The 25174-nt window shown below is 43.9% G+C and overlaps 6 protein-coding genes across 12 annotated transcripts; 3 read left to right on the top strand and 3 right to left on the bottom strand.

Moving 5' to 3' along the window:
• Nucleotides 1-71: 71 nt before the first annotated feature.
• On the bottom strand, nt 72-3170 carry LOC108088240. Its single transcript, XM_017185951.1, is given in 8 exon segments — nt 72-1180; nt 1234-1403; nt 1464-1553; nt 1613-2151; nt 2495-2629; nt 2690-2851; nt 2854-2882; nt 2941-3170. Coding segments are annotated over 8 exon segments (2073 nt in total). The 5' UTR covers nt 3048-3170; the 3' UTR covers nt 72-339.
• Nucleotides 3171-3563: 393 nt separating this feature from the next.
• LOC108088239 (translocation protein SEC63 homolog) lies at nt 3564-7254 on the top strand. The gene is made up of 4 exons (XM_017185950.2): nt 3564-4020; nt 4577-5286; nt 5360-6620; nt 6714-7254. Exons 1-4 carry the CDS (start codon nt 3897-3899, stop codon nt 6890-6892), a joined length of 2274 nt encoding a protein of 757 aa, XP_017041439.1. The 5' UTR covers nt 3564-3896; the 3' UTR covers nt 6893-7254.
• LOC108088242 (SH3 domain-binding glutamic acid-rich protein homolog) lies at nt 7148-11943 on the bottom strand. Of its 6 annotated transcripts, none has more exons than XM_017185953.1 (5): nt 11898-11943; nt 11555-11806; nt 10229-10648; nt 9144-9209; nt 7985-8916 (listed from the first exon to the last, which is right to left on the bottom strand). In XM_017185953.1, the coding sequence occupies exons 2-5, from the start codon at nt 11597-11599 to the stop codon at nt 8038-8040; spliced, it is 1410 nt and encodes a 469-aa protein (XP_017041442.1). In that variant the 5' UTR covers nt 11600-11806; nt 11898-11943; the 3' UTR covers nt 7985-8037. The 6 variants fall into 6 exon arrangements, with proteins under 6 accessions (XP_017041446.1, XP_017041447.1, XP_017041442.1 ...); XM_017185954.1 differs by having other exon boundaries at nt 7985-8810; nt 8865-8916; nt 11555-11935; XM_017185955.1 differs by having other exon boundaries at nt 7985-8804; nt 8865-8916; nt 11555-11935.
• Nucleotides 11944-12210: 267 nt separating this feature from the next.
• LOC108088250 (akirin) lies at nt 12211-16095 on the top strand. The gene is made up of 4 exons (XM_017185967.2): nt 12211-12559; nt 14113-14466; nt 14555-14902; nt 14960-16095. Exons 2-4 carry the CDS (start codon nt 14223-14225, stop codon nt 14968-14970), a joined length of 603 nt encoding a protein of 200 aa, XP_017041456.1. The 5' UTR covers nt 12211-12559; nt 14113-14222; the 3' UTR covers nt 14971-16095.
• A 721-nt stretch (nt 16096-16816) lies between these two features.
• On the bottom strand, nt 16817-20816 carry LOC108088249 (sphingomyelin synthase-related 1). The gene is made up of 4 exons (XM_017185966.1): nt 19950-20816; nt 17710-18213; nt 17477-17643; nt 16817-17410 (listed from the first exon to the last, which is right to left on the bottom strand). Exons 1-4 carry the CDS (start codon nt 20539-20541, stop codon nt 16895-16897), a joined length of 1779 nt encoding a protein of 592 aa, XP_017041455.1. The 5' UTR covers nt 20542-20816; the 3' UTR covers nt 16817-16894.
• A 340-nt stretch (nt 20817-21156) lies between these two features.
• LOC108088244 (nuclear valosin-containing protein-like) lies at nt 21157-25163 on the top strand. 2 transcript variants are annotated; one of them, XM_017185960.1, is made up of 9 exons: nt 21157-21312; nt 21511-21634; nt 21892-22218; nt 22277-22324; nt 22377-22723; nt 22789-24114; nt 24171-24503; nt 24571-24795; nt 24859-25163. In XM_017185960.1, the coding sequence occupies exons 1-9, from the start codon at nt 21256-21258 to the stop codon at nt 24928-24930; spliced, it is 2859 nt and encodes a 952-aa protein (XP_017041449.1). In that variant the 5' UTR covers nt 21157-21255; the 3' UTR covers nt 24931-25163. The 2 variants fall into 2 exon arrangements, with proteins under 2 accessions (XP_017041449.1, XP_017041448.1); XM_017185959.1 differs by having other exon boundaries at nt 22274-22324.
• Nucleotides 25164-25174: the final 11 nt, after the last annotated feature.

Below are 25174 nucleotides of genomic sequence, written 5' to 3'. Positions count from 1 at the left end.
ATTCAACTATATTACTTTTCACTATAGGCATCTTATGCCCTCCAACCATGGTTATAAATTGTTCTCTGCACTTGCAGTAAAATTTGAAATCTTTATTAGTTCCATAAGTAAATTATAAAAGATAAATAAATGTCAATTCGCGCTCATTTTAAAATGTATATCACATTGATTTCCAATTGTAAGTTTGTGCTCATATTTTTCTTCAATTCTATTAGATATGTATAAAAGTGTTTAAAAAGGATATAAAATGTTGTGCATTTTCATTGTGCACTCTTTGTAAGTTATTACTTTGGTTATAAGGCACCAATCATTAGCAGCATCTTATAGTTTGTGATGTGTTCACAAATTTGAAATGCGGAAGTAGCCAACACAAGTGGGACACTTTTTCAGAAGGCCGGTGTAAGAGTTTGGATTAAGGAGAAGATAGTAGCGCCTGACAGCTGCCAGAATATTGCCCGTGTGTTCCGCCACCAATTCGTAAGGCAATCCACGGTACTTCGTTCTGATTTGCTCCAGAATCCTAAACAGCACGGATTCCGACGAGATGTAGAACTTCAGCACCGTGGTCAAATCATCGAGCATTGTGTCCATAAATGTTGCGGTAAGCTTTAAAACAAAGTCAAACACATCCGGCCCCAGATGTTCCGACATTCCGAGAATGAGGTCCTCGAAGCTACTGGCATTGATAACATGTTCGAAGAGATTGCTACCGTACTTTTCCAGCACAAAGGTGACTCCGCCAACGACCACGGAACTCAATTGCAAGGCAAAAACGCCGGCGGCATAAGTACTGGGTTCCCGGCGCGGCTGCGCTGTGGGCTGCGGTCCAATCAGTCGCGACACCTGGTTGAGTCCATTAGTCTCCAGCCTTCCTGAGGCAGAATGGCTGCTGGGAATCGGCTGACTAACTTGGCCCAGTACATTCGGTCCCTGGTTGTGCTGCACACTGGCCCGAATCTCTGCTGCCGATGCCTGCACCTCGCCATTCAGCAGGAATCCCTGGCCATCGGGCGCAAACGAGTAGCGAACGCCCTCCTGGTTCAAATTTTGATTGATCCTGTAGAGATCATTGAACTGCTGACGCGAGGGCACTTCGTTGACGCTTCGTATGACGTCTAACCTGCCGCGCGTATTGCCGCGCAGTCTAATAGTCTCCTTCACAGCCTTGTCAAAGGATCGCCTGCAAAGAGAGAGTCTGTTGATTGATCTATGATTTCAGGAATTTATCTTCACCTTTGACGATTGCTAAGTGTTTCACGATAGCCCGATATATTCCTCGTGGCCGTCTCATTGATGATGGTAGAGGCCAGTTTGAAATTGTAAGCGCTGTGCGTAAAGAGAACCAGTGAAGCGGACAACTGGAGAACATCCATGCCAGTAATATCGTCACCGTCATTATATTTCTGTGTCGGCGAAAGTGATTAGATGGTAGTTTAACTTGGGCACCCCTGTGTTTAGTTTACCAATATCATATCCACCACGCCATTAGCTACTCCAGTGCCCGAGACCACGATGGAGGAGATGTTCATGCTATTCACAGTCAATTGGGTGACCTGAAAAGCGGCGGTTTAGATTAAGCTTAGGTCTAAGCCAAACGTCTCTGCGAACTTACCGCTCCCACCTCGCGACCTGCGTTTGTGGCCGCTGTCAAGGCCGTGGTGGCGCCCGCAGCTCCCAGTCCCACGGCGCCGCCGATCACGCCGAGCCAATGGCCACGTGCCTCGCGGCTTGTCACATTGATTGACTGCTCATGCTGGCTGCGATCCACCAGTCTGGCACCGGATCGGGCTGTGGCGTATCCGGCACTGGCTAGACCCACGATTCCAGCCACGGCCATCGCGGGAGCGGAAACGGGTAAAGTAAGTAAGGCTGCAATGGGCACGCAGACTGCAGCGAAACCTCCAATCGCCGATCCTGTGTCCAGAGCTCCGAGCACACGTGCATTTGGACTCCCAGCCGGCGTTACGTACTTGTCCAGTCGCACCTTGTTGTCGACAAGGCTATAGATCCCTCGCTGCGGTGCCACCATCACTCCGGCGGGCAGCTCGTTGGTGGCCACATACTGCTCCCAATTTTGGTAAACACGACCGATTTCATCCACAAACAAGTTGCAGCAGTCGGAGGTGTCGCTACTGGTGCCACTGCTACCAGCTGTGTGGAAAATTAATCAGTAAGTGGACGAGTTTATCTTTGAGATTAACGGGAAAAGTAGTTTAGTCCTTTTTGTTTCGAATTCTAAATTCGTTAACAGATTTAAAGCCTTTCAAATTACTCTTTAGTAGCTAATTATAATCAATGACATTTCTGGACATACATTATCTAACTCTTATATCGGTTTTGAATGTGATAAGATAGGGTGACAAACGAAAATCAAAAGGGATATTTCAACTTCACTTGCAGAACATCAATTGTAAAACGAACAGAAAACAATTACCAATTAAACAAGTTTAATAAGTTAAACAATAGCTTTAAATTAGCTTAAACTACAACTCACTGATGCATCGACGTGCCCGGAATACCGGATGGCTGGAATAAGTCCTTGAATCCTCTGCGCGGTTAGGGTCGTCTGTGTCCGTCACCACCAATACGTAGATGAGGGCCGTAAGCGATTGACGGTTTGTATACTTGCCTGGAAAGTAAAGGGCTTATGCAATCCATTTTTACTATATAATCGTTTTTCCCCGCTTACGTTGCTCCCAAACGGCATCGAAGATGATCTGGCGTGCTTTTATATTATCGGCGATTAGTTTGTTACGGTTTCTTTCCTCTCTTTCGAGTGCTGCTGGCGACATGGTGGAAACCGCTCTTGGGTCAAGTGGTGGCGGATCGCGAATGAGTTCATTAAGTTTTTTTTAAGTACATCGGACTGTTCCTGGGACAACCTGAATAATTACCATGTTATGATATAAGGGACCAGAAAGCCAATTGCGCAGTACTTACAAATCCCAGATTATTTCCTCGGCGTAGCCAAGTGAGTCACCGAAGTCTTGCTGCACTGCGCGGGCAGTGCGACGGCCATTACCTTGATTACCTTCCTGCTGCGCCATGTCAAAACTACTGACTCTCGCCTTATAACACCACACTTCCACTGGTAATGAAGTTTTTGCCGGGAAATCACCAAGATATATGCGCGCACTTGCCAGACTCACCCCCCGATCGCACTCAAAATACCAAAACGCCAAGTCACGCGGCTGGTCCTACTTTTATGGTAAAAATATATTTTCAGTAAATTTTGTAAGCGCTACGCGATTTTCCGTTTTTCTTAGCCATTAATTTATTTTATTCAGTTTTTATGCGATTAGCAATACTCTAAAATTGTCACACTTCTTGTAAAAATTAATACCTTTATTTTACTTGCACATTCAATAAAAATATCGGTGCTTCCTATGAGAAATTAACCCCATTTAAAATTTAAGAAAATATTTAATTAATCTAAGCGTTTATAACTTGTCTAACGATCGTATTCACAAAACGCTGAATTTTTCGTCAGTGTAAAATGACCACCTGGCAGCACAAATGAGTAAGGGCTGCCACCTATCTATCGATAGCCCCATAATCGACACGACTCCGATTCCAGTTCCAGCACGAGCCAAACAACCCTACGTGTCAGTCTCATGCGTCGGTGTAAATACAGAGTTTTTTAAATCTGCGGCGTGCAATTCTCGCCAAATCTCGCAGCAGCAACAGCGCCAACCCCGCCCCCTTGACCGGCCGCCTCCTCGACGGCGACCATTGATCGAAATTCGACGGGGGACCAGCTATTAAAGCGATAACTTCACTCCGACAGCAACATCAGCTGGAGCCGTCGGAGAAAAAGTGCAAGGGAAAGCGGAAAGGAAAGGCCAGTGCCAGTGCCAGACAAACTACTATATATATTATAGTCGTCGCTATCGGAGATGGCGGGTCAAAAGTTCCAGTACGATGAGAGTGGCGGAACGTTTTACTACTTTGTGTTATCGTTTCTGGCGCTAATATTGATACCGACCACAATTTACTATTGGCCACGTAAAAAGAAAGAAGGTTAGTACCGCTGCCCAGCCGATTTTAATCGCACTCTCTTCGCTCTCTTTTTCCCTTTTTTTCGTTCCACCTGCAGCTGTGCATGTGTGTGGGCTAGTAAGCATAGACATACATGTGATTATCCCTCTCTTGCTCTCTCTCTTTGAAGCACTGCAAATGGACACGTTCCAATAAGTTATTCTAACAACGTCAGCTCAGGTCTTCTTCGTATGGGTGAAAGCTGCGATTACCGCAAGTCGCAAGTCGAGCTCTCTGTACTTCCCAATTGGGACAGCTCCGCACTCAACAAGCGTTCATGCGTAGATCAAATCGTGATAAAACGACTATGTCACCCTGATTAAAGTTTTTTGAGTAGGTCAGCGTGTGAACTTTAATCACTCTTATTTCGAGAAATTATATTTTCCGATTCCAATTACAACATCATAACATAGTATTTCGAATTTTGAGAACTTTTACGGTTTGCTTGAACTAAAAACCGTATTGAACAATTGTTATTATAAATAAATATTGTTATAAATATCTTTAAATAACTCCAATCTTTTCATACTGCTCTTAGATCACGGCAAGCTAAAGGAGGAATGCCAGTGCGCCGACTGCCTCAAAAAGAAGACCATCCTGGCGAATGCCGAGCCGTACAGAGCGCTGACCTCATGGACCATCAAGCTGACCATCGTGCTGGGCTGGGCCCTGCTGCTCTTCCTCACGTACCGCGTCTCGCAGTTCGACTACGAGATGGCCAGCTTCGATCCCTTCGCGATCCTGAACGTGCCGCCGACCTCGTCGCAGGCGGAGATCAAGAAGGCCTACTACCGGCTGTCGAAGGTCCTGCATCCGGACAAGGAGACTGGTGACGAAAAGTCCTTCATGATGCTGAGCAAGGCCTATCAGGCCCTCACTGACGACGTGGCCAAGGAGAACTACGAGAAGTACGGCAATCCCGATGGCCCGGGTGCCATGTCCTTCGGCATCGCCCTGCCCTCCTGGATTGTCGAGAAGGAGAACAGCGTTTGGGTCCTGGGCCTGTACGGGCTGGTCTTCATGGTGGCCATGCCCTCGGCGGTGGGCGTTTGGTGGTACCGATCCATTCGCTTCAGCGGCGACAAGGTCCTGCTGGACACCACCCAAATGTACTTCTACTTCATCCACAAGACGCCGCACATGCTGCTCAAGCGGGCACTCATGGTCCTGGCGGCCAGTTTGGAGTTCGACAAGCGGCACAACTCGCAGGTGCAGGAGCGGCAGTCTGACAACGACGAGGTGCCAGCGGTGAGTGAATATCCAGATCTAGATCTCTCCCGGTGAAGAGTGACTTACGTGTACTTATCTCATCCCTCAACAGCTCATCCGGCAGTTGCCCAATCTGAACGAGAAGTGCAAGGAGCACCCGCTCTGCCGCATGTACTCCATCAAGGCCCGCGCCATTCTGCACGCCCACCTGGGCCGAATGCCCCTGAACCCCGAAACGCTGGAGCGCGACCGCCAGTTCATCGTGAAGAAGTGCCCGTACCTGGTGCAGGAAATGGTCTCGTGCGTCCACCAACTGGTCATGATGGCCTACGCGCGGCGAGTGCCCCGCCTGCCCAGCATCGAAACGATCGAGAACTGCATGAAGATGTCGCCGATGATCATCCAGGGCCTGTGGGAGTTCAAGTCGCCGCTGCTGCAGCTGCCGCACCTCACCGAGGACCACCTGTACTTCATGAACAAGAAGCGGCACGTGAAGAACCTGCAGCAGTTCGCCCAACTGAAGCCGGAGGAGAGCCGCCAGCTGCTGAAGAACCTCTCGGACTTCGAGTACGAGAACACCATGAAGGTGCTGGGCAAGATGCCGCTGATCGACTTCTCCATTCGCTGCGAGGTGATCGACGACGAGAACACCAATGTGGTGACAGCCGGTGCAATAGTTACGGTCACGGTTACGCTGGAGCGCAAGGACATGAAGACGCTGTTCGGGGACACCAAGGCGCCCGAGAAGCAGGGCATCAAGGACGAGGCCAACGAAGAGGCTGCTGGCGACGAGGATGAAGCTGCGGCCGCAGCCGCCGCCGCTGTGCCGGCCAAGAAGGCCTCCGCCTGGGCAAAGCCACGCAAGGGAGGCAAGGGCAAGGGTGGCAAGAAGCCGGCCCAGAATCAGAAGAACCAGAAGAAGGCCTCCGCCAAGGCGGCGCCCACGTCCACAACGGCAGCGGCTTCGGAGGATCAGGCGACGAATAACTCGGACGCCGAGTCGGAGGGCGGCAATGCGGAGGGCAGCGACGTGGACTCGGCCGCCGGCAGTGGCAGCGAGGACGAGGAGAAGGGCAAGAACAACTCCTCGCTGGACGACGACGACGACGAGGAGTGGGAGCGACTGCAGGCCAAGCTCAACAAGCGGGAGCGCCTCGAGGGCAAGTCCCGGCTGTCGCACACCGTCCACTGCCCCTACTTCCCCGAGGAGAAGCAGGAGTACTGGTGGACCTACATCTGCGACCGCAAGTCGCGCACCCTCCTCACGGCGCCCTACCACGTGACCAATCTGGTCGAGAAGGAGGAGATCCAGCTCAAGTTCACCGCGCCACGCTGGCCCGGCGTCTACACCTTCACCGTCTGCCTGAGATCGGGTGAGTTTTGGGATGAATAGAATAGAGTTTCAGTTGACCTATCAAGTATGGTCGGACCTTGGTGAACAGCAAACTAATCTCTCTTTTATGCAGACTCCTATCTGGGCATGGACCAGCAGCAGGAGCTGAAGTTGGATGTGCAAAAGGCGCCCGCACCACCGACGGATCATCCCCAGTGGGATCTCAGCGAATCGGAGCCGGAGCACAACGACCAGCAGGAGAACCTTAGTGACTACACCACAGACACGTCCGACGAGGAGGACAGCGACTAGATGCGGATACAGATACGCATTCGGATCCGGATCGATTGATCGACGGAAGGATATGGACGTCCCGCCCAAACCCCAATCAACCTCAACCTCCTCTCTACTTCTCTGGGACGACGGAAGAAAGGCCTCCTTGTTTTCCTTTTAGTAAATGAGTTTCGCGTGGCGGAGGAGGCACCCCAATGCGACCCTTCCTTCGCATTTTTACTAGTTTTGTAATGGAAAAGACCCCGAACTAGTGCGTAAATAACTATAACTTCATTTTACCGTGTACTGTACTAAACATAATTATAACGTACTGTATATTTAATTATTTGGATACAAGAACTAAAAGTGAGACACGTAAATACAAAAGTCTATTGATATTACTACTCTTTTGTTGTGTGTTCGAATAAACATAAAATAATCTTCGGGCTTTTAAGGGATTAACACATGAATTGCGGATACATCAAATTGAATTTACTGGATATTTGCTGAATTTTCAGAAAATTTAAAATAATTTACATTTTAAATATAGCATCACAATAATTTTAACTTGTTTCGGGAGTTTTCGTTTTCAACTTCTACGATTTTTGTCTATTAACGGTAAATTTTTTGGTATTACTTAAATTTAAAACGTAATTGTAACTAAAAAAAATTGATTTTAAATAAATTTCATAGATGGTATTCAAACTATTTAAATTATAAAAAGGATTGTAAAACAAAGTAAAACCGAAAAAAGCCCGAAGAATTCAAAAATCATAAGTTGCAATAAAAAGAATCGGTTCTCTGCCTCTGCTGACGCCGACGCCTACTGCGCAGCCGCTGCCCGCTCGCTGTCCAATAAGAGTTCCGATTGGGAATCTGACGCGGTGGATGTCTTCACTGCAGCGGTTGTCGTCGCTGTTAACGCCTTGTTGTAGGAAGGGGCGTGGCATTTGTTTTGGGGACGAAAGAGTAAAATTATAAATTAAATTCACATAAAGCCTTAAACTACGATTTGTTACCAATCACCAAAATTCGTTATTAGTGGGTTCTTGTTTCTATTTACAAAACATTTTTGGTATTATTTGGCTAGATGTGCGTTTTTTATGTGCGAGTTTGTGTGTGTGTGTGTGCATTGGTGTTTGAGATGCGGATGTCAGTGTGTGGTTGTTGTCGTTTAATCGTTGTTACTCTTCTTCGCTTTCTTCCGAAGAATTCTCCTCGGCCGGTTTACTACTCTCTTCGGTACCGGGCGTGTCTTCTACCTTCGCTTCTTCAGGTTTGTCTGGTTTTACCTTCTCGGTGGATTCTTTTGCCTCTTCTTCTGTATTTTTGTCCTCTGATTTTTCTTCAGTTTCTTCCGAAGTTTTCTCAATATCTTCTTTGGGTTCTTTATCTTTATCAGACTCTTCTTTGTTTTCCTCTTCAGTTTCTTCTTCTTCACTTTCCTTTTCAGTTTCTTCCTTGGTTTCTTCTTTGGGTTCAGCATCAACCTTTTCTTCTTCTTCGGTATTTTCTACTTCCGTTTCTTTGCTATTTTCTTCCTCAGGTTCTTTTTCAGTACTTTCTACTTCCGTTTCCTCTTCAATATTTTCCGTCTTCGTTTCTTCTTCTGGTTCCTTCTCGTCTTTACTGTTTTCTTCCTCAGCTTCAGCGATTTCCTTTTCTTTTTCTGACTTTTCTTCACTTTCTTCTTCGGCCTTACCTTCCTCTACATTTTTGTTGACATCAGATTCCTCGGAGTTTTCACCCTTATCTTCCTGAATGCTTTCCTTTGGTTTTTCTTCGTCGTTTTCTTCTTCGGACTCATCTTCAGATTTATCTTTGGTATCATCTTCGGATTTTTCTGTAGGCTCAACATCCCCCGATTTTTCTTTTGTATCATCACCTTCCGATTTTTCATTGGTATCGGATTTTTCTTTGCTTTCACCTTCCTCGGATTCTTCAGTTTTTTCTGTTTCTTCATTAGGGTAAAAATTTTGATTAGATTCTAGGGACATTCTTCCACCTTTACCTGTAGTCTCCTCTTTCTTTTCTTCGGATTCTTCACCCTCTTCGGTTTCAGTCTTTTGGTGGGCGGTTTGGATTGTGATCGTGCGAATGTTTGTGGGTGGTTTTTGGGGTTTTTTGGTGGAGGAAAGTGGAAATGTATATACAAGATCATATCAGTGGGGTCTCTATCTAAGGTTCGCTAACTTAAGTGCAAGATCATGCCTTGGTTAGCTTCTACTACTCCTAGAGCTTTATTGTTATGGTTCCTTCATGCATCATGCATTGTCTACCGATCTATTACCTTTTCTTCGGTGCTTTCTTCTTCACCCTCTGCTTTCTCCTTGTCCTCGCCGTCCTTGTCTTCATTCTTTGGAGAATCACGCAATCATTAGAAAGGTGTTAACATTACAGAACAGATTTTTAAAGACTGATATTTATGGCAAGGAAAATTCAAAAACTTTTACACTTGATCTAAATACCGTCTTTTAAAACCCTTAATAGAATTTGTTGATTAGTTTGCAGTTTCATCTCGCGTTAGTTGATGCTGAGCTGTTAGGATTTAGGTGTGTGTTATGATTTAGTGTTAGAAAAACAAGCTGGCTGTTGGTTATGATTTTTTAGTTAATACAAATATATTTCATTTTATTACAGGGGCAGCGCATTTTTATGTTTTAGCATTAACATAACGGCTGCACAAAAGTTTTAGCTCTCTACACTAATCCAACTTAGGCTTAAGTGCTGGCGTGTTTCCGAGTCCATACAAAGGTGTGTATAAATGGTACATACAAAGGTGTTGGATGTAAGTTGATGAATATATAAATATTTTGATTAAAATTGTCTTTTTCTCCGGGGGGGTTTAACACAATCGAACGCCCTCGCTTAAATACGCTCGTTAACTTAGCTTAAGAACCGCAGTCGTCATGATGAATTCGTTAAAAAATTAAACACAATTAGAAAATATACCGAGTCGGATTTCGATTTCAAAGCCGATACAATTTGCGAAAAACGTTGAACTGAATAATTTCAAGTTTTAAATTTGACTTTACATCTAATGAATCTCAGTATTTCAAAAGCTAAATTAAATAAAAAAAAAGATTAGTGAATTTGTATCGTTAGTAAACAAAAATGCAGTTCAAAAATTCCATTTCCCCAAACTTTTAAGGGCTTTGAAACCGAATACAGGGCGTTTTAAAATATAGATATAGAGAGTTGGTAGTGTCGGTGCTGTTAGATAACATTACGGGTTATAGCTGCTGTTAACTTTAGGGCTATAGTTTCAAGATGCTGCTGTTAATTCTATTGCTGTTTGCTGCAGATGATAGCTGCCTTCGTTTGTGGCGTCGTAACAGTAAACGGAAAATACGTGAATATAGCTCAAGTTCAAACCTCGGCCTTGACATCGCCATCGCCGCCCTCCGGCTTCTCCTTCTCCTCCTCCTCGGACTTCTTCTCCTCCGCTTCCGCCTCCTCCTTTTTGGACTCGCCGTTCTCCTGCTTCAACTCGATCTGGGCGGTGCTAACTGCCGTGGTGTCGGCGGGGGCCAGCTTGAGGAACACCTCCAGGGTGTCGATCTCGTTGGCCATGTCGAAGGCGTCGTAGTCGCCGCAGTACTCGTCGTCGTTGAAGAGCTGCGGAGGAAGGGGATGGCGGGGCTCCGGGTCGCTGACCGTTCCGCCGTTGCTCGTCGATTTGATCTGCATCAGCTCCTTCTCGGACTCCTTGCCGGGCTCCGTGATGTCCACCGTGTCGTACTTGATGTTCTTGCTGTCCAGGATCATCAGCACGCGCTGCTGGCGCTTCTTCACCTGTAAACAACAATGGGAAAGTCAGTATTGCCTTAAAAAGAAAACTTTTTAAAAGTGTTTTCAAAATTTAAAATTCTGTGTCGACTAGTTTTGGTTTTTTCTCAGTGTAACTCCCTTAAAATCTGTTAGCTAGCACTGTTATTTGCAGCGATGACTTAGCGGCCATAAAATTTTACCGGCAAGCCCAACCGCACACAAGCACACGCAAAACCCACTCCTACACCATATAAACACATATACAAGCAACGCAAGTCTTCCGATATGATAAAGCCTCTAATTAAGGTGGTTTCTTGCACTTCAATTATTCATTTGCGATAAGGACCTGTGTCTTCCGCTAATTTTTAGCTTTTTTTGTTCAAGTGTAGGCAAAAAAAACAAAAGCATTGTCAATAGCGCAATGACCGTTATGTTATTGTTCTTATTGGGAGAGTCTTTGCTGATTGAACAAAGGCAGTGAAAGAGAGGGGGAACGCGAGTGAATCACACTCTTGCACGCACACACACACATTCACGCAACCCACGCAACTGCGATCAATGGAAATCTCTCTCTTCCATGGACAATTTACAGTTCACAGCGGAATAAGCTTATATGGGCAATGAAATATATGTTTGTGCTGCTTCTTTCCACCACCAACACTTACAAACACACTCACTTACCAAAATACCCACTTGTTTTTCTTTGACTGTACATACAAACTTACATACCACACACTACATCATCATCATAAAACGCACAAGCATACATACAGCCACAAAACGCAGCAGAAGAAATAGAATTTGCAATGCATTCGTCACCACAGTGGTTTTTTCTTTTATTTTTATGTTTGCTGCTAATAACAGGGCCAAACATTCCAATAACATGACACTATCTTTCTGGTTTTAAAACCGCCACGCCCACAAACTCACCTCCTTGTTGCCGGACATGCCGCTGACGTAGACTTTCAGGACCATTTTCGCAGTTAATTATATTCCTTTAGCGCTAATTAAATGATATTTGCGACAGAAGTCTGTAGCTACTTTCACGACGATAAAAAATATTTTTAGATATTTTCTTTCTTTTCCTGCTTTCTTCCGTCCTGCGCCCCTACGTAATGTTTTTCACTAGTGACAAAGATACACGCACTGGGCAAGGTCGTTGCGGCTTATTAGCTGTAAAAACTGCGAAGACGCGGATTAAAAAGAGCCGTGGTGAGGCTTATAAAAGTGCAAAAATATCTAATATTAATCGGGAGTGGAAATTATTTCCTACTTTGTCGTTGGACCGAAGTGTGACCGCGAATCGATGGCTTTTAAATACCGTCCGGTCAAGAAGTATATACTTAAACCAAAAATACCAATAAAAAAGCTTTAATACTTTTATAGCTAAACTTCTTATATTATTTCGTTAAAGGTTTTACAATTGAGAATAATGAATGAATATATAATCCTTCCTGGTTTTTTGTTATAATAATTTAAGAAGAAGATCGTCTTTGTGTCATTTTAAAGGCGTGCCTTATTATTTACGAATATTTGGTAAAACATAAAGGTTTATTTTAGGCACTTATTCTCAAGCAGCGTGGTCATTTCATCGACACACTCACGGCCACACTGTTCATGTCGTCACGCACGCACGTCGTCCATTTTTGCCAAGAACTGAGACGAAAATTTGTAAATTAAACATCAAGCGAGTCGGAGACGACGAACACCTATCGACAGTGCATTTCAGTGGCCTTTGAAATACTGCTCAAACAACCTACAAGCAATAGCAATACTATTTCTACCCGAAAATATAGATTAACCCCCTAACTGAAGTTCGTGAAGTGAGTGCGTATGTGCCAGCGGAGTAGTGGCACAATAAAAAAAGTAAATAAAGCGCGTGTGAAGTGGTGCAGAAAGCTAAAAGAGAGCGGAAAACCCCAAAATCCAATTAACGTAAGTGCGATGGTGTGAAAAGTGTGCATAGCTCTTTTTCTTTTCTTCTGGAAAGCTGATAATGATATGCCATTCGACCATTTTTAAAATTTCATGAAATCAACATTCCAACTCACAACGGTGTGAGTGTGTCGAGTGTGTGTGTGTGCGTGCGAGCAAGAGCGAGACAACTAGTGTGATCGCATTGGCTGCTGTCATTTTGGTTCCGTTTTTTTAAACTAATCTCTGGTATTTGTCACGTAAAGAGTAAAACGTAAAACCCGAAAAGCGTATTAATTATTGTTTTAAAAAGGTGTAATTCATTTGGTAGAAGACGAGTTGCAAGCACACATACACACACGTGTTGCGGTTAATCGTAGGGGAGTGTGCGTGTGTTGGTGTGTAAAACAGCTGGTACAGCTGCCGCTGCAGCGGAGTGGAAGAAGAAGAGAGGGAAAGAGGATAAAAAGAACACGCTTATTATCCTGCGTAGTTTCCTTTTATCGGTGGTTGTTCTGCTGTTGGGTTACAGTTTACACTTTTTCCAGCTCTTTTTTTTCGTCCTGCATTGCTATGCATTTTGCGTTGCCTTTGACGTGGTGGTTTTTATTGTCGGTCGTTGCTTAATTGTGCTGCGCCACATTGTTTCATCGCTTTCTTGACTGTTTCTTCTTCTGTTTCTCCTTCTGTTCGGAGTTTTATTGTTTCGGAAGGGAATCGGATTTCGATTCGGTATCGCCCTTTTCCTAAGGCTACAGCAGCTGCTTGCAGGGCATCGGAGCTGTCGGTTACGGCTGAAAAAGAACTAGGACCCACAAATAAAAGATAAATGTATTAGATATACGACAAGTGATTTAAGAACACTGAAAAGTTGAAATGATTTACTTTTTAATGATAATAATAATGAGCTCATATTTAAGAGCTTTTTTATAATAACAAAAAATTGTACAACTTTTGCGGCTAAATAATTAATTTAATTTAGTTTGGTTGGATCGGATCGAATGTGGAAATGGGAACAGTAACTCCAAAATTTTTGTTCGTTTAAATTTTTTCAATTCTCCTTTGCCGTGAATATCTTATTTCAAACGTCATCACAGTCATTAAAGTATTTCTCGGAAAAGAGATAGTTTAACCGTAATTTTATCTTAATTGTGATTTTGCTGCATAATAACTGGTTAATTAACTCCAGTTTATCTGTATTTTAATTGTATAAACATATATTTTTAAGAATTATTAATGAAGCGATTAATTACTTTTTACTATGTATTTTTTGATATTTGTTATCCCCTTTATTTATGGCATTGAACATAGACAAGTTATCTTACCCTTTTAAACTGTGTCGAAAATCACGGACGAGAAACGATAAGATAGGAAAAGGTTTATTAAGCCAGATAAATCCAAACTGGCAGCACTGACAGGCCATAAATCGCTGCACCATTTTCTTTTATTGGCTGCGTGTGCGTGAGTGCACGCCTGTGAATCCTGTTTTTCCTTAAAACCAGTTTGTGGTCTTTTATCTGCCAGCAAGGTGTTCACTTCACTTTACTCATTCATTGTTTGTTTGTCGATTGCAGCCCGACGCTCGAACATCATCCATCTGCAGCATTCAGCATCCGAAATCGGGCCAACAGTCGTCAGCTAATCAATCAGAGGAACCCCAACGAGAAGAACTCCAATCATAGCGATGGCCTGTGCAACCCTGAAACGCGCCTTGGACTGGGAGTCGATGAACCAGCGGCCTCCGAAGCGCCGGCGCTGCAATCCTTTTGGCCAGGCCGGAAACAGTGCCAGTCCATCGTCCCCGTCCCGAGACCGCGATGGTCCCAGCACCTCGGCGGGCTTGCCCCACACGCCCAGCAACCGATTCGCCAGGGATAATACCGAACCGAGCCCGTTCAGGGAGGCATCGCTCGCTAAAATGTCGACAGGTAAGTACCTTGTCCTGTAAAGTAATAACATTAGGTCTACTATCGAAGATTACATCAATGAATTACGATTTACATTCCGCAATTGCAGACAAAATGGCCGAGAGCTTGTGCAACGAGATCAAAAGACTGCACAAGCGCAAGCAACTGCCGATCACCTCGTCGGCCTTGGAACGCATGCAGGACTCGGAGTCAAGCGGATCGGAGATGGGGCCGGAGAGCCCGCGCCGCCCGGACAGCCCACCGAACCACGACGAGAAGGGCCTGTTCACGTTCAAGCAGGTGAAGCTCATCTGCGAGAGCATGATCAAGGAGCGGGAGAACCAGCTGAGGGAGCGCTACGAGTCCGTGCTGACCAACAAGTTGGCCGAGCAGTACGACGCCTTCGTCAAGTTCACATACGATCAGATACAGCGTCGCTACGAGGCAGCGCCTAGCTGTGAGTTCATAAATAAATCCGTATTGATATTAGATACTAATTATTTCATCTTTTCAGACCTTTCGTAAGGCTGTGTGGGGAGCTCGAGCCTCACAAAACAGAAATTAATAATTGCACTACGATCTTATGTGACGGTAGATTTACCGCGACAACAACAGCCCTCATTTAAACTAAAAACAAAACAAATAAGAAAACTAAAGCAAACGCAAAACAAACAAAAAACAAAAACCTAAAAAAAAAACAAAACAAACTACAACATACATCGTGTTTAATATATTTTGAAATACACGCGAAGAAAGCAGTTATAGTTTATGCATAGAATTACATATATATTGTATCGGTTAGCAGCAAAGGGATGAATTATTTAAAACAGCAAGCGGAAACAACAAAGGAAAGAAACCAACAAATCTTGTTAAATTTATGTTTTTCACATAACGAAAATTCTAAATAAAATGACAAATATCTGATATGAAGAACTATAAGCACAGCCACTGCAGACATATATGGTGCATCCGTAGAGAGAACGATTCAATGAAACCTCAAAGTAGCTTCGTACATAACAGACCGACAGAATTGGTAAATATAATGTTAGGTACATGTAGCATATAAGGTATGATGTAAACCGTATCAAACTATATTGTTTTTTGAAATAGTTATTTATGAGCGGAAGGCCCTCTGCAGAAGGAGGGGCAACCATTAAAACAACAAAGATGATAACTCACTACTCATGAAGAACACTTTTCATAGTTTATTTTTGCATATTAGTTGTACTAAGGCGAGAAACGAACGCTTGACTTTGTCTATTTTCTCGAGTATCGTTTGTTAATTGTTTCTTCCTTTGATGCGAATTATGGCAAAGTAATGTAAACACAAAACAACTGAAATGGTTCGATTTGCTTTACAACATACGGGAAATGAATACCGAAATAAAAAAAAGGAAAGAAAACAAAAAAGCTATTCATTAAGTCAAATTGAACGCTTTCATATAATATACGCTTGACAGAAGACGTTTCATGTTCATTACAAATATTTTTTTCATACCTTGAAGAATATATACAAGAATATATGATATATATATATTTTTCAATTACCGCAATCATACATACTTTATATTAGTAATTTAAACTTAAAATTAGTAAAGAAATGCCATTTTTATATTAAAACAAACAAAAATAAAATGATGAATTGTAGAAGTCCGCTGGTCTTTTCATTTTAAAGCTTTTTATTCTGTTTGTGAAATGATATTTAAATTTCATCCGTTTTGTACTTCCATTATAATTTTTATAACCCACCCAAAATTTCTTAATAAAGCGTTATTGGTTCAGGTTGATCCTAAAGTAAGTTGATGGTTTTAAGTAGGCTTTGAAATACAGCTTACATATACTGGAAAACTTGAATAAACAAAGGGTTTTCTTTTTCGAGAAGGGTTAACAAATTACAAAAGTATTATTGTATGCAAAACTTTTCACTTATGAAATGATGATTCTGAGAATATTCATTTTAATTTATTGATTTTTGTGCGTTCAACAGAAACTTTCCAAACTTATCACTAACTAACTAAAAATACGCTTGTTTCACATGCTTACAATTACATAATAATGCATTAAAAGTCTTCAATAATAAATACATTTAGTTCAAAACTCAATTGAACGGAATGAGGAGGGTTATCTTATCATCATTATCAATTAGCAGCCGATTTGGAGCGTCTCCCGGCTAAGAGAACTTTGATTTTCAAATTCCACACGTAAACTAAGAAAAGGGTCTTGGGGCACATCGTTGGTCTAGATGGGGGAAATACGACCCGGAAGGCACTACGAATGGTAGAATGCGTACGATAATACAAGGGGATTTTACGAGGAGCAGCTGTAAAAGGAGGGGGGAAAATGGAAATTTCGAAATAAAAATATCAGTCGGTATGGTTGATTTCTGCATGTTTGCTTTTCGAAGATCTGCATCGACAAATGGATGTGGAAGAGCGAATTGCTGTGGTAATCAGAGCTGTTTCTTTTCCCTCAGTGGCGCATCCTTCGCGGGCTCCTTAGTCGCGGCAATCGTGGTCCTGGAAAAGGGATCCACACTGGCGTCCTTGACGCTCTTCTTTTGGGTCTGTAAATTCTTGACCAGCTGAGACGCAGGCGTTGGAGCATTGGAGGGCATTGCAGCCAAGGGCCGAGCATGATTTAAAAAAGCTTGGGTGCCCAATCCTCCACCCAACGACTGGTGAGGACTAAAAAAACCAGTTGCAGCGGTGCCGTTGTGTAGATATTGATCCGAATCAGAGTCAAACATATGCACCGATGAGTTGCTGGTCCTTGGCACGTCCGTCCACCATCGCTTTATGGTTATGCCTAGTTGGTCCTTGGCCTTGAAGATGTGATCTATAATCCCATCGATCAGTGAGCCCAATGTGTCGTACTCATTGGGCACCATTCCATCGACGCTGCTCTCGAAGTAGCTGAACATGGGAAACCAAACACGCGTCCTCCTCGAGTCGCTTTGCATGAGGGCCTGATAGAAAGATAGTCTTGTTATCCACAGTTCTAAAATGTGTTCAAGAATATCTCAAATAATTACCCTGTTATTTGCCAAAGTGTGGTAATACAAAAACAGGCGTGAGGTGATATAGAAGGCCACAAACACATCGATGGAGTAGTGCTCGTGGGCAGCCAGGATAAAGAAGATGCCAAACATGTTGAGCAGCCAGGTGAGCGTGTGCAGGAAGTACAGATTCCGCGGCGTGTCTATAAAACACCATTAAAAATATAAGCTGGAAGTAACGTAAAAGAAAAACATTCTTTATAACTCACACTCCGTGATAAAGAAATTAAGTAGGGTCAGGGCCACCGTGTGGCCACTGAACATGTAGTCGCCGCAGGTCCGTACGCCCTGAATTGACATCCCCAGACCACTCCAGATGCGATAGGCACGCGACATCCGGATGATCAGCGCACCCACCATGTCCACATTCGGGTCATCGATGGCAAAGTCCTTTTGGCTGCACTGCAAATGGGTTCCCGGGACACTCAGCGAGGTGATCAGCATGGTGACGCAGCGCAGCAGGAAAACCGTGCCGGCCAGGGCGAAAAATCGCCTCAGAAGCACCAACCGGTATTTGTGGAAGATCAGCACGACCACCCAAATAGTGAAGAGCAGCGAGCCTGTGATTTCGCACATGTTGAAGGCCCATGGAATGTGCGGCACGTTGTCCAGGAAAATGTCCGGCAGCGGTGGATAGCGTTTCATATCCGGAACTCGCTCGTGCACGATGACCATCGTTAACGACGTTATCCAGGTGACCACAAACGAATAGCCTGCAGGTGGACAGAAGAAACTTGGTCACTATGCGGATCCAAAAATAATCGTGAAATTACAATTTGTTGCAACACCCTAGAACAAATTGGTTTTTAAAATGTGTATCGAAATTCAGAAGTTAAGTACCTCACTTGACATTTTATAAACTTTTTGATTTTAAATAAATATATATGAAGAATTTTGTTACTAAAAATAGTATGAACAGTATAAATGAGCAACAATGAAAAACTGGGGCAAATGAGAACTGATTCAGGAAGATGATCTAAGATTTGCGACTTTGTTTGTGCTAAAATTGGGTTACACAAAGCGCAAACCTTTAAAACAAAGGATATCAACATTTTAATTTTAAATTTTATTGCATTTGGCCTCATTTCAAAAGCGCTAAAAGGAAAATATTCTCTACCTAAGCAAAGAATTATTTATAATCAGCTTTATCTGTCCAAATTGAGACTTATCTATTCAAAAGACCATGACAAAAAAACGCAGTCTGTAATGATTGATAGGAAATAATTCAAGATAAGCCCATTGTTATATTCGCACTTTGCCCATATAAACATTTTGAGTATTTTCTTGTAAAAATTATTATTTTATTATAGTTTCTGTAACTGTTTTTACTACACTTGCAAAGGAAACTAAGTAATCAACAAAGAGTATTTTTCTAGATTAATGATAAAAATCGAAACTCGACTGACAACTTTGTTTATGTTTTTTATGTGGCCAAACTGTTGCTCACTTCCCCTTAAAGTAAGTCAGCCGTTTGAAGGGTATTATAAACAAATCAGAATTTGAAATTTAATGCACGCAAAATTACACAAAAGGCACACAAAATAATAAAAACAGTAAGCCAGAATGAGAGGTGATATTCCCCATGAGTACACAAATGAATTCGAGCGGCGTCTCCGCACGTAACCTCTAAAATGTTCAAAATAAATAAAAGCAAAGCGGCAACAGCGTTCAAAACCGTAATTAAAGATACAGTGACGTATTTAGTAAGAATATATTTATAGTAAATAATTAAACTCTTTAAGGGTTTTGGGTATTGGGTTTAAAGGGCGACCGCAACTGCCCCAAATCAGTGTTTGAATTATAATGACGTATGTAATCAGATATTTATGGCATGCGTGACAATGAACTCTAAGGAAAGCAATATTATTTTTGGGCTATCACTGAAATACTTGTAGTGTAACTCAGAGTTATAATTAGAAAGCTATAACAGAAATAATTTGATTGACATTTGGACCCACGGCAATTATTTACATCTAATTATAAGAGAGAAAAACATTACAAATATCTTGTTGAACAACACCAACCTAGTTCAAGCTCAATTTCAAAAAGTAATACTTTTATACCCGCGTTATCAGTTGCTAAATCATCAAAATAAACACTACAATCTCTATTTCAAAGTTTATACGATATGGGTTGAAGTCAAGGCGACTGCAATAGTTTGAACATATATATAGGAAGTGACGTTTCCATTTCTAGGTTATTTGCACTAAACTGATTCAGTACTCCAAATAATCACCGTATGCATATGTGCGCCGTTCAGTTCCGTGGGGGAACCTCTTAGCTCTCGGTTATCGCTGGGCAAGTTTATGGCCCTCCCCACAAATTGCGATATAGCGAGAAGCTCTCGACAATTGGCACACGACCGATAAGCCCACAGAGACAATCAATGAACAATTGACCTTCGTAATTGAAGGGGGCCGGCTGGCAGGTGTGGGATATGTTTACTCACCTAAACTCATGGCGGTTTTAAAGTATTCCTGCGGAACATAGCGTCCGCCCATGCGCAAATAGGTATCGCAATCGGACACATAGCTAGGGCACTCGGGCTGCGGGCAGGGACACGTGGATGAGGAGGGCGGTCCGGCGGAGTTCACCAGCGGCATGTAGACCGAGTTCCCGCCATGACTCTCGATGCCCAGCATCACAGATTCCGCCGAGCTGTTTTTTACCAGAAGCTGTATTTTGAGCACTGACAGCCAGAACTTTTTAAGCTCGCCAAAGGTGAGTTTGTAGCCTAAGCGGTAGCGCATATCCCGAACGTCTTCCTCGGTGAGGGATAGCAGGACCTCGCCATCAATTGCCTCTTGGCGCAGGCAGTCGAGCAAAATTTTTGAGAAATGTTCCGTATGGCTCGCCCAGTTGGACACATCGTCCACCGACCATTGGGCCACCAAAAAGGGATCCACGGGCTCCGGATCAGGCGATCCATTGGTGAGGTGCTTCTCCGGCGGATCAAGAAATTGCATCCGGGGCTCCGTAGCCAGTCCACCGCCCTCCGAACGTGTCTGAGTCACCGGATCGTCAATTTCACCGTCGCACATCGCGCTTTCTTTTTTCCGTTCGGTGGTGTTCTTCTTCTGGCTTATTTTTTGTTTTTGTTATTACCGATTTTGCGATATATGCCCAGTCCAATAAAATTGTGCTGCCAAAACTCAGGCGGTGTGCATCGTTATCCACTGCTGCGGCGCATAATTAACACCTCCCTAATTGCGCGTCCAGCGTTTGTTGATGTAAAAGCACATTTAATTTGGTTACTTGTAAAATCCAGCGACTACTCAGTTTGTTCCGTCCAGAGAGCGAGTGAGAGAGCAGAATGGAGCGAGCGGGTCTGTTGCGGGCTGGAGCGAGATAACAACGTCGAACAGCTGTTTGGGGCTATCTCAGGCTTATCGATAGTCGTCGATACCGATTTGTGAGGGAACTAAAAGCAGTGTTTACACTGCAAAATTTTCAAGAATCGTGTAATTAATGCAATATGCATAAAATAATATTAATTTACTGTAAACAATACTTTTTTGGGTCGTAATGCAAAACAAACTAATTAAAAATGCATTATTTCAATGTAAAACAAAAGATACTCTTCTATTTGATGAAATCGCTTTCGATTCAATTGCGTCCTTATGAAAACGCAAGGGTGTGGGAACAGTCCAAGAAGCGAAGTTATCGGGGCGACAGCGTCGTTAGCATTTTGCGAGCGGCAAAGTGAATTTATAATTCTCGTGCGGATGTTTAGCCAGATTTAATCCTCAAATAATATGAAGAAAAATAAGCCGCTGCTGCACGACCACCTGATAACGATCCGAGTGAAGAAGGTACGTGAAAATCAGTAGTTTTTGCGGCTAAAATTGTCCAATTGTCTGCTGCGCGATAGCCGGCAAATTCCTACAAAAAAAAAAAAAACACTGAAACCCTTTATAAGGGCGGCGAATTTGGGCAAGGAAAAAACAAGGTTAGGTTGCAGGCTGCTCGCATCGTGTGCTAATTGTTATTTCCGCTCTTTCCGAATTTAGTACCTCGAGGAACACATTGGGGAAACATACCTGGATGTGAAGCAGATGACCCGGGAGTTGATGCAAAAGTACCCGGAGTATTCGCGTCGCAAATTCGGTCCCTTCAGGCAATTGGTGCACCAAGGTAAACAATGGGCTAATTTTGAATTGGCACAATTTCTTGGGAGTTTCCATGAAAATCCCTTGTTATCTGCTGGTTTAAGGCGTCAGGTTCCCATTCTGATGATATATGAGGCTCATAAATTTGCTGACCTTAGGTCGTCAGTGATTCATAAAAGCTGAGATTACCAAATCTATTTCAGAATTTATGTTTTTATTATTTTAACTTTGCCACTTCCTTTAAACTGTAGAACAGTATTATAATTTAGCTTTCTCCTTCAGCCTTTTCCATCATCTCGGATAGCTACAATTTGGACAAGGTTAGCAGCTCGGAGGACGAGTGCGTCAGCGAGGAATTCGAGGCCCCACCGGTCAATAGTGTCATGAACAATATGATGAACAGCCTGTATTCACAGCCGTTGAAACCACTGGCTGCAAAGCCAATCAGCGAACCCATCGACATATCCAGTGGAGACGACAACGACGATGACTCCAATACCAAAACCACCAATGGCGAAGTTCCAACTCCTGCTCCACCGTCAGCTCAGCCCAATGCGCTGAAGCGTCTAATGGAAGAGTTGCCAGAGTCCACGGTGGTAGCCAAGAAATGTAAGTTATACCCAACATAAGCTTTGACTTGAATTTTAACAATTCTGCGCTCTAGCAGCTAAGCCGAATTCTACTCAAGGCGGTTGTCCGGACTCGGCCCACAAATGTGAGTGGTTCAAAGCATTTCTCTTAGAAAATTATTAAATATTATTTTTCAGATCTGGCAAGTGGTCCCAGAGGCAAAAAACCCTCTGAGGACTCCGGACCACGCAAGGACCATCGTAATGCGCCCGGCTTGTATCAACAACTGCATCAAAATCAAAATCAAAACCTAAATCGTGATCGCCCACGGAAGTACAAGAAGGAGCTGGATGTGCAGCACACCACCGAGAGTTTCCGCGACATCGGAGGCATGGATAGCACTCTCAAGGAGTTATGCGAGATGCTTATCCACATTAAGTCGCCAGAGTTTTATTTTCAATTGGGACTGCTGCCCTCACGGGGTCTTTTGTTACATGGTCCGCCTGGATGTGGTAAAACTTTTCTAGCTCGTGCCATCAGTGGGGTATGTTTTCAAAAGTAAAATAACAAATTGTCCCTTTTGTGAACCATCTCTCTTATTCTCTATAGCAATTGAAAATGCCCCTGCTGGAAGTGCCGGCCACCGAACTAATTGGCGGCATTTCTGGTGAGTCAGAGCAGCGTATTCGGGAGGTCTTCGACCAGGCCATAGGATACTCGCCCTGCGTGCTGTTCATTGACGAGATCGACGCCATCGGGGGCAATCGTCAGTGGGCAGCAAAGGATATGGAGCGTCGCATTGTGTCACAACTGATCAGCAGCTTGGATAACCTCAAGACCAACGAGTTTGGTCAGTCTGTGGTCGTCATAGGCGCCACCACGCGTCCCGATGTCTTGGATCCTGGTCTACGACGCGTCGGTCGCTTCGATCACGAAATTGCCATACACATTCCATCGCGCAAGGAACGCCGAGAGATTCTGCGCATCCAGTGCGAGGGATTATCCGTCGACCCGAAACTTAATTACGATAAGATTGCTGAGCTAACACCTGGTTACGTGGGCGCTGATCTGATGGCTCTAGTTAGCCGCGCTGCTTCCGTAGCGGTTAAGCGTAGGTCGATGAAAAAGTTCCGCGAACTGCACGCTGCCAGTGAGAAGAATATGACAACCGTGACCTTGGATGACGATGAGCCCATCGAGGAGCCAAGCGATAAAGCTGAAAAAGAAGCAGAGGCTAAATCTAAACCTGATAAAAACCCTGAAAAAGAAGATGAGGCAGTTGCAAAAGATGATGGCGAGAAGAATCCAACCGAAAAGGACAAAGAAGCGAAGGAGGTTACTAAAGATGATGGCGACAAGAACCCAACCAAGGAGGAGACAACTAAAGAGGATAAATCCAAACCTGAAACTCCCAAGAAAGAGACTAATGGCAAGTCACCTCAAAAATCCAAGGATACCGCCATGGAAGTTGATGAAGAAGCTTTGAAAACACCTGAAAAGCCGGAGAAACCCAAAGAGCAGACAGCAGACTCCTCCAATAACGAATACTACGAGCCCACACTGGCCGAGCTAACCAACTTTCTGGACAATCCACCCGAGGAGTTCGCCGATCCGAATTTCTGCCTCACTCTCATCGATTTCGTAGACGCCATCAAGGTGATGCAGCCGTCAGCAAAACGCGAGGGCTTTGTGACGGTGCCGGACACCACTTGGGATGACATTGGAGCCTTGCAAGACATTCGCGATGAACTGAAGCTGGCTGTCCTAGCGCCCGTTAAGTATCCTGAGATGCTTGACAGGCTTGGATTGAATGCCCCCTCGGGCGTTCTGCTCTGCGGTCCACCGGGTTGTGGTAAAACTCTCCTTGCCAAGGCAATTGCCAATGAGGCCGGCATTAACTTTATATCGGTGAAGGGTCCCGAGCTGATGAACATGGTAATTTGATAGAAATTATGAATTTTAATTCACTTGCTAATTTGATTGTTTTGCAGTATGTTGGAGAGAGCGAGCGCGCTGTGCGTGCTTGCTTCCAACGAGCTCGCAACTCTGCACCCTGCGTCATCTTCTTTGACGAGTTCGACTCCTTGTGCCCCAAGCGATCCGATGGTGGCGATGGCAACAATTCCGGAACCCGCATTGTCAATCAGCTGCTGACGGAGATGGATGGTGTTGAAGAGCGCAAGGGTGTTTACATCCTGGCGGCGACCAACAGACCGGACATAATTGATCCGGCAATCCTGCGACCGGGTCGATTGGACACCATTCTGTACGTCGGTCTGCCTGAGAAGAGCGAGCGTGCAGAGATTCTTAAGGCCACCACCAAGGTAGGCAACCAGTATCATGTTGAAACTTATAACCAATTGTAAATCATTAAATTCCTTGCTTTCGCAGAATGGAAAGCGTCCTGTGCTGGCCGAGGATGTGGATCTGGACGAGATTGCTGCACAAACTGAAGGCTATACTGGTGCAGATCTGGCAGGACTGGTTAAGCAGGCCTCTATGTACTCACTGCGCCAATCCCTTAATAATGGTGACACTAAACTCGATGATCTTTGCGTACGCAGCCAACATTTCAAAGAAGCTCTGCAGCAGCTGCGTCCCTCAGTTAGCGAAAAAGTAAGTAAAGCTTTAAATATTCAAAAGTATGGATGCAATGCTTATTCAATTATTACTCAACAGGATCGCAAAATATACGATAAACTGCGCATGAAATACGCAGCACCTAGGGTACCCACCTTTGATGATAAGTAACTCTCTCAACAGAAATGGATTTGTTGTTTTAGTCGATAGGCGCACCCGCAAACCAAAAAGAATGTGAATTGCGAGGATTAACGAATAATTTTCAATACATTAAATGTAATGTTACTCGGAAACTGGAGTATTTCTTTGATATGTGAGCCTTTCTAAAAAGCGAAATGTATTTCTTTTTATTTTATACAGCGGAAGGGTTTAAGTTTCCATTAAAGATATCAATTGTAAACTAATTTTCTGTTTC

This window comes from Drosophila ficusphila, unplaced genomic scaffold (assembly GCF_018152265.1).
Source record: "Drosophila ficusphila isolate 14025-0441.05 unplaced genomic scaffold, ASM1815226v1 contig_106, whole genome shotgun sequence".
NCBI lineage: Eukaryota > Metazoa > Arthropoda > Insecta > Diptera > Drosophilidae > Drosophila > Drosophila ficusphila.
The sequence above is the reverse complement of the archived record's forward strand: the minus strand, read 5'-3'. Positions and strand labels throughout refer to the sequence as shown.

What these genes read in the sequence shown, in the direction of transcription:
- LOC108088242 (XM_017185953.1), bottom strand. Translation starts at nt 11,599, where the DNA reads ATGGTCCTGAAAGTCTACGTCAGCGGCATGTCCGGCAACAAGGAG. An exon ending in GCATGTCCGGCAACAAGGAG is followed by an intron (nt 10,649 to 11,554) that starts GTGAGTTTGTGG and finishes TGTTGTTTACAG; the next exon opens with GTGAAGAAGCGCCAGCAGCG. An exon ending in ATGGCGATGTCAAGGCCGAG is followed by an intron (nt 9,210 to 10,228) that starts GTTTGAACTTGA and finishes GATTCTCCAAAG; the next exon opens with AATGAAGACAAGGACGGCGA.
- LOC108088244 (XM_017185959.1), top strand. Translation starts at nt 21,256, where the DNA reads ATGAAGAAAAATAAGCCGCTGCTGCACGACCACCTGATAACGATCCGA. An exon ending in TAGCTCGTGCCATCAGTGGG is followed by an intron (nt 22,724 to 22,788) that starts GTATGTTTTCAA and finishes TATTCTCTATAG; the next exon opens with CAATTGAAAATGCCCCTGCT. An exon ending in GTCCCTCAGTTAGCGAAAAA is followed by an intron (nt 24,796 to 24,858) that starts GTAAGTAAAGCT and finishes ATTACTCAACAG; the next exon opens with GATCGCAAAATATACGATAA.
- LOC108088239 (XM_017185950.2), top strand. Translation starts at nt 3,897, where the DNA reads ATGGCGGGTCAAAAGTTCCAGTACGATGAGAGTGGCGGAACGTTTTAC. An exon ending in GCCACGTAAAAAGAAAGAAG is followed by an intron (nt 4,021 to 4,576) that starts GTTAGTACCGCT and finishes TACTGCTCTTAG; the next exon opens with ATCACGGCAAGCTAAAGGAG. An exon ending in CACCGTCTGCCTGAGATCGG is followed by an intron (nt 6,621 to 6,713) that starts GTGAGTTTTGGG and finishes TCTTTTATGCAG; the next exon opens with ACTCCTATCTGGGCATGGAC.
- LOC108088250 (XM_017185967.2), top strand. Translation starts at nt 14,223, where the DNA reads ATGGCCTGTGCAACCCTGAAACGCGCCTTGGACTGGGAGTCGATGAAC. An exon ending in GCTCGCTAAAATGTCGACAG is followed by an intron (nt 14,467 to 14,554) that starts GTAAGTACCTTG and finishes CCGCAATTGCAG; the next exon opens with ACAAAATGGCCGAGAGCTTG.
- LOC108088249 (XM_017185966.1), bottom strand. Translation starts at nt 20,541, where the DNA reads ATGTGCGACGGTGAAATTGACGATCCGGTGACTCAGACACGTTCGGAG. An exon ending in TAATTTCTTTATCACGGAGT is followed by an intron (nt 17,644 to 17,709) that starts GTGAGTTATAAA and finishes GGTGTTTTATAG; the next exon opens with ACACGCCGCGGAATCTGTAC. An exon ending in ACACTTTGGCAAATAACAGG is followed by an intron (nt 17,411 to 17,476) that starts GTAATTATTTGA and finishes TCTTTCTATCAG; the next exon opens with GCCCTCATGCAAAGCGACTC.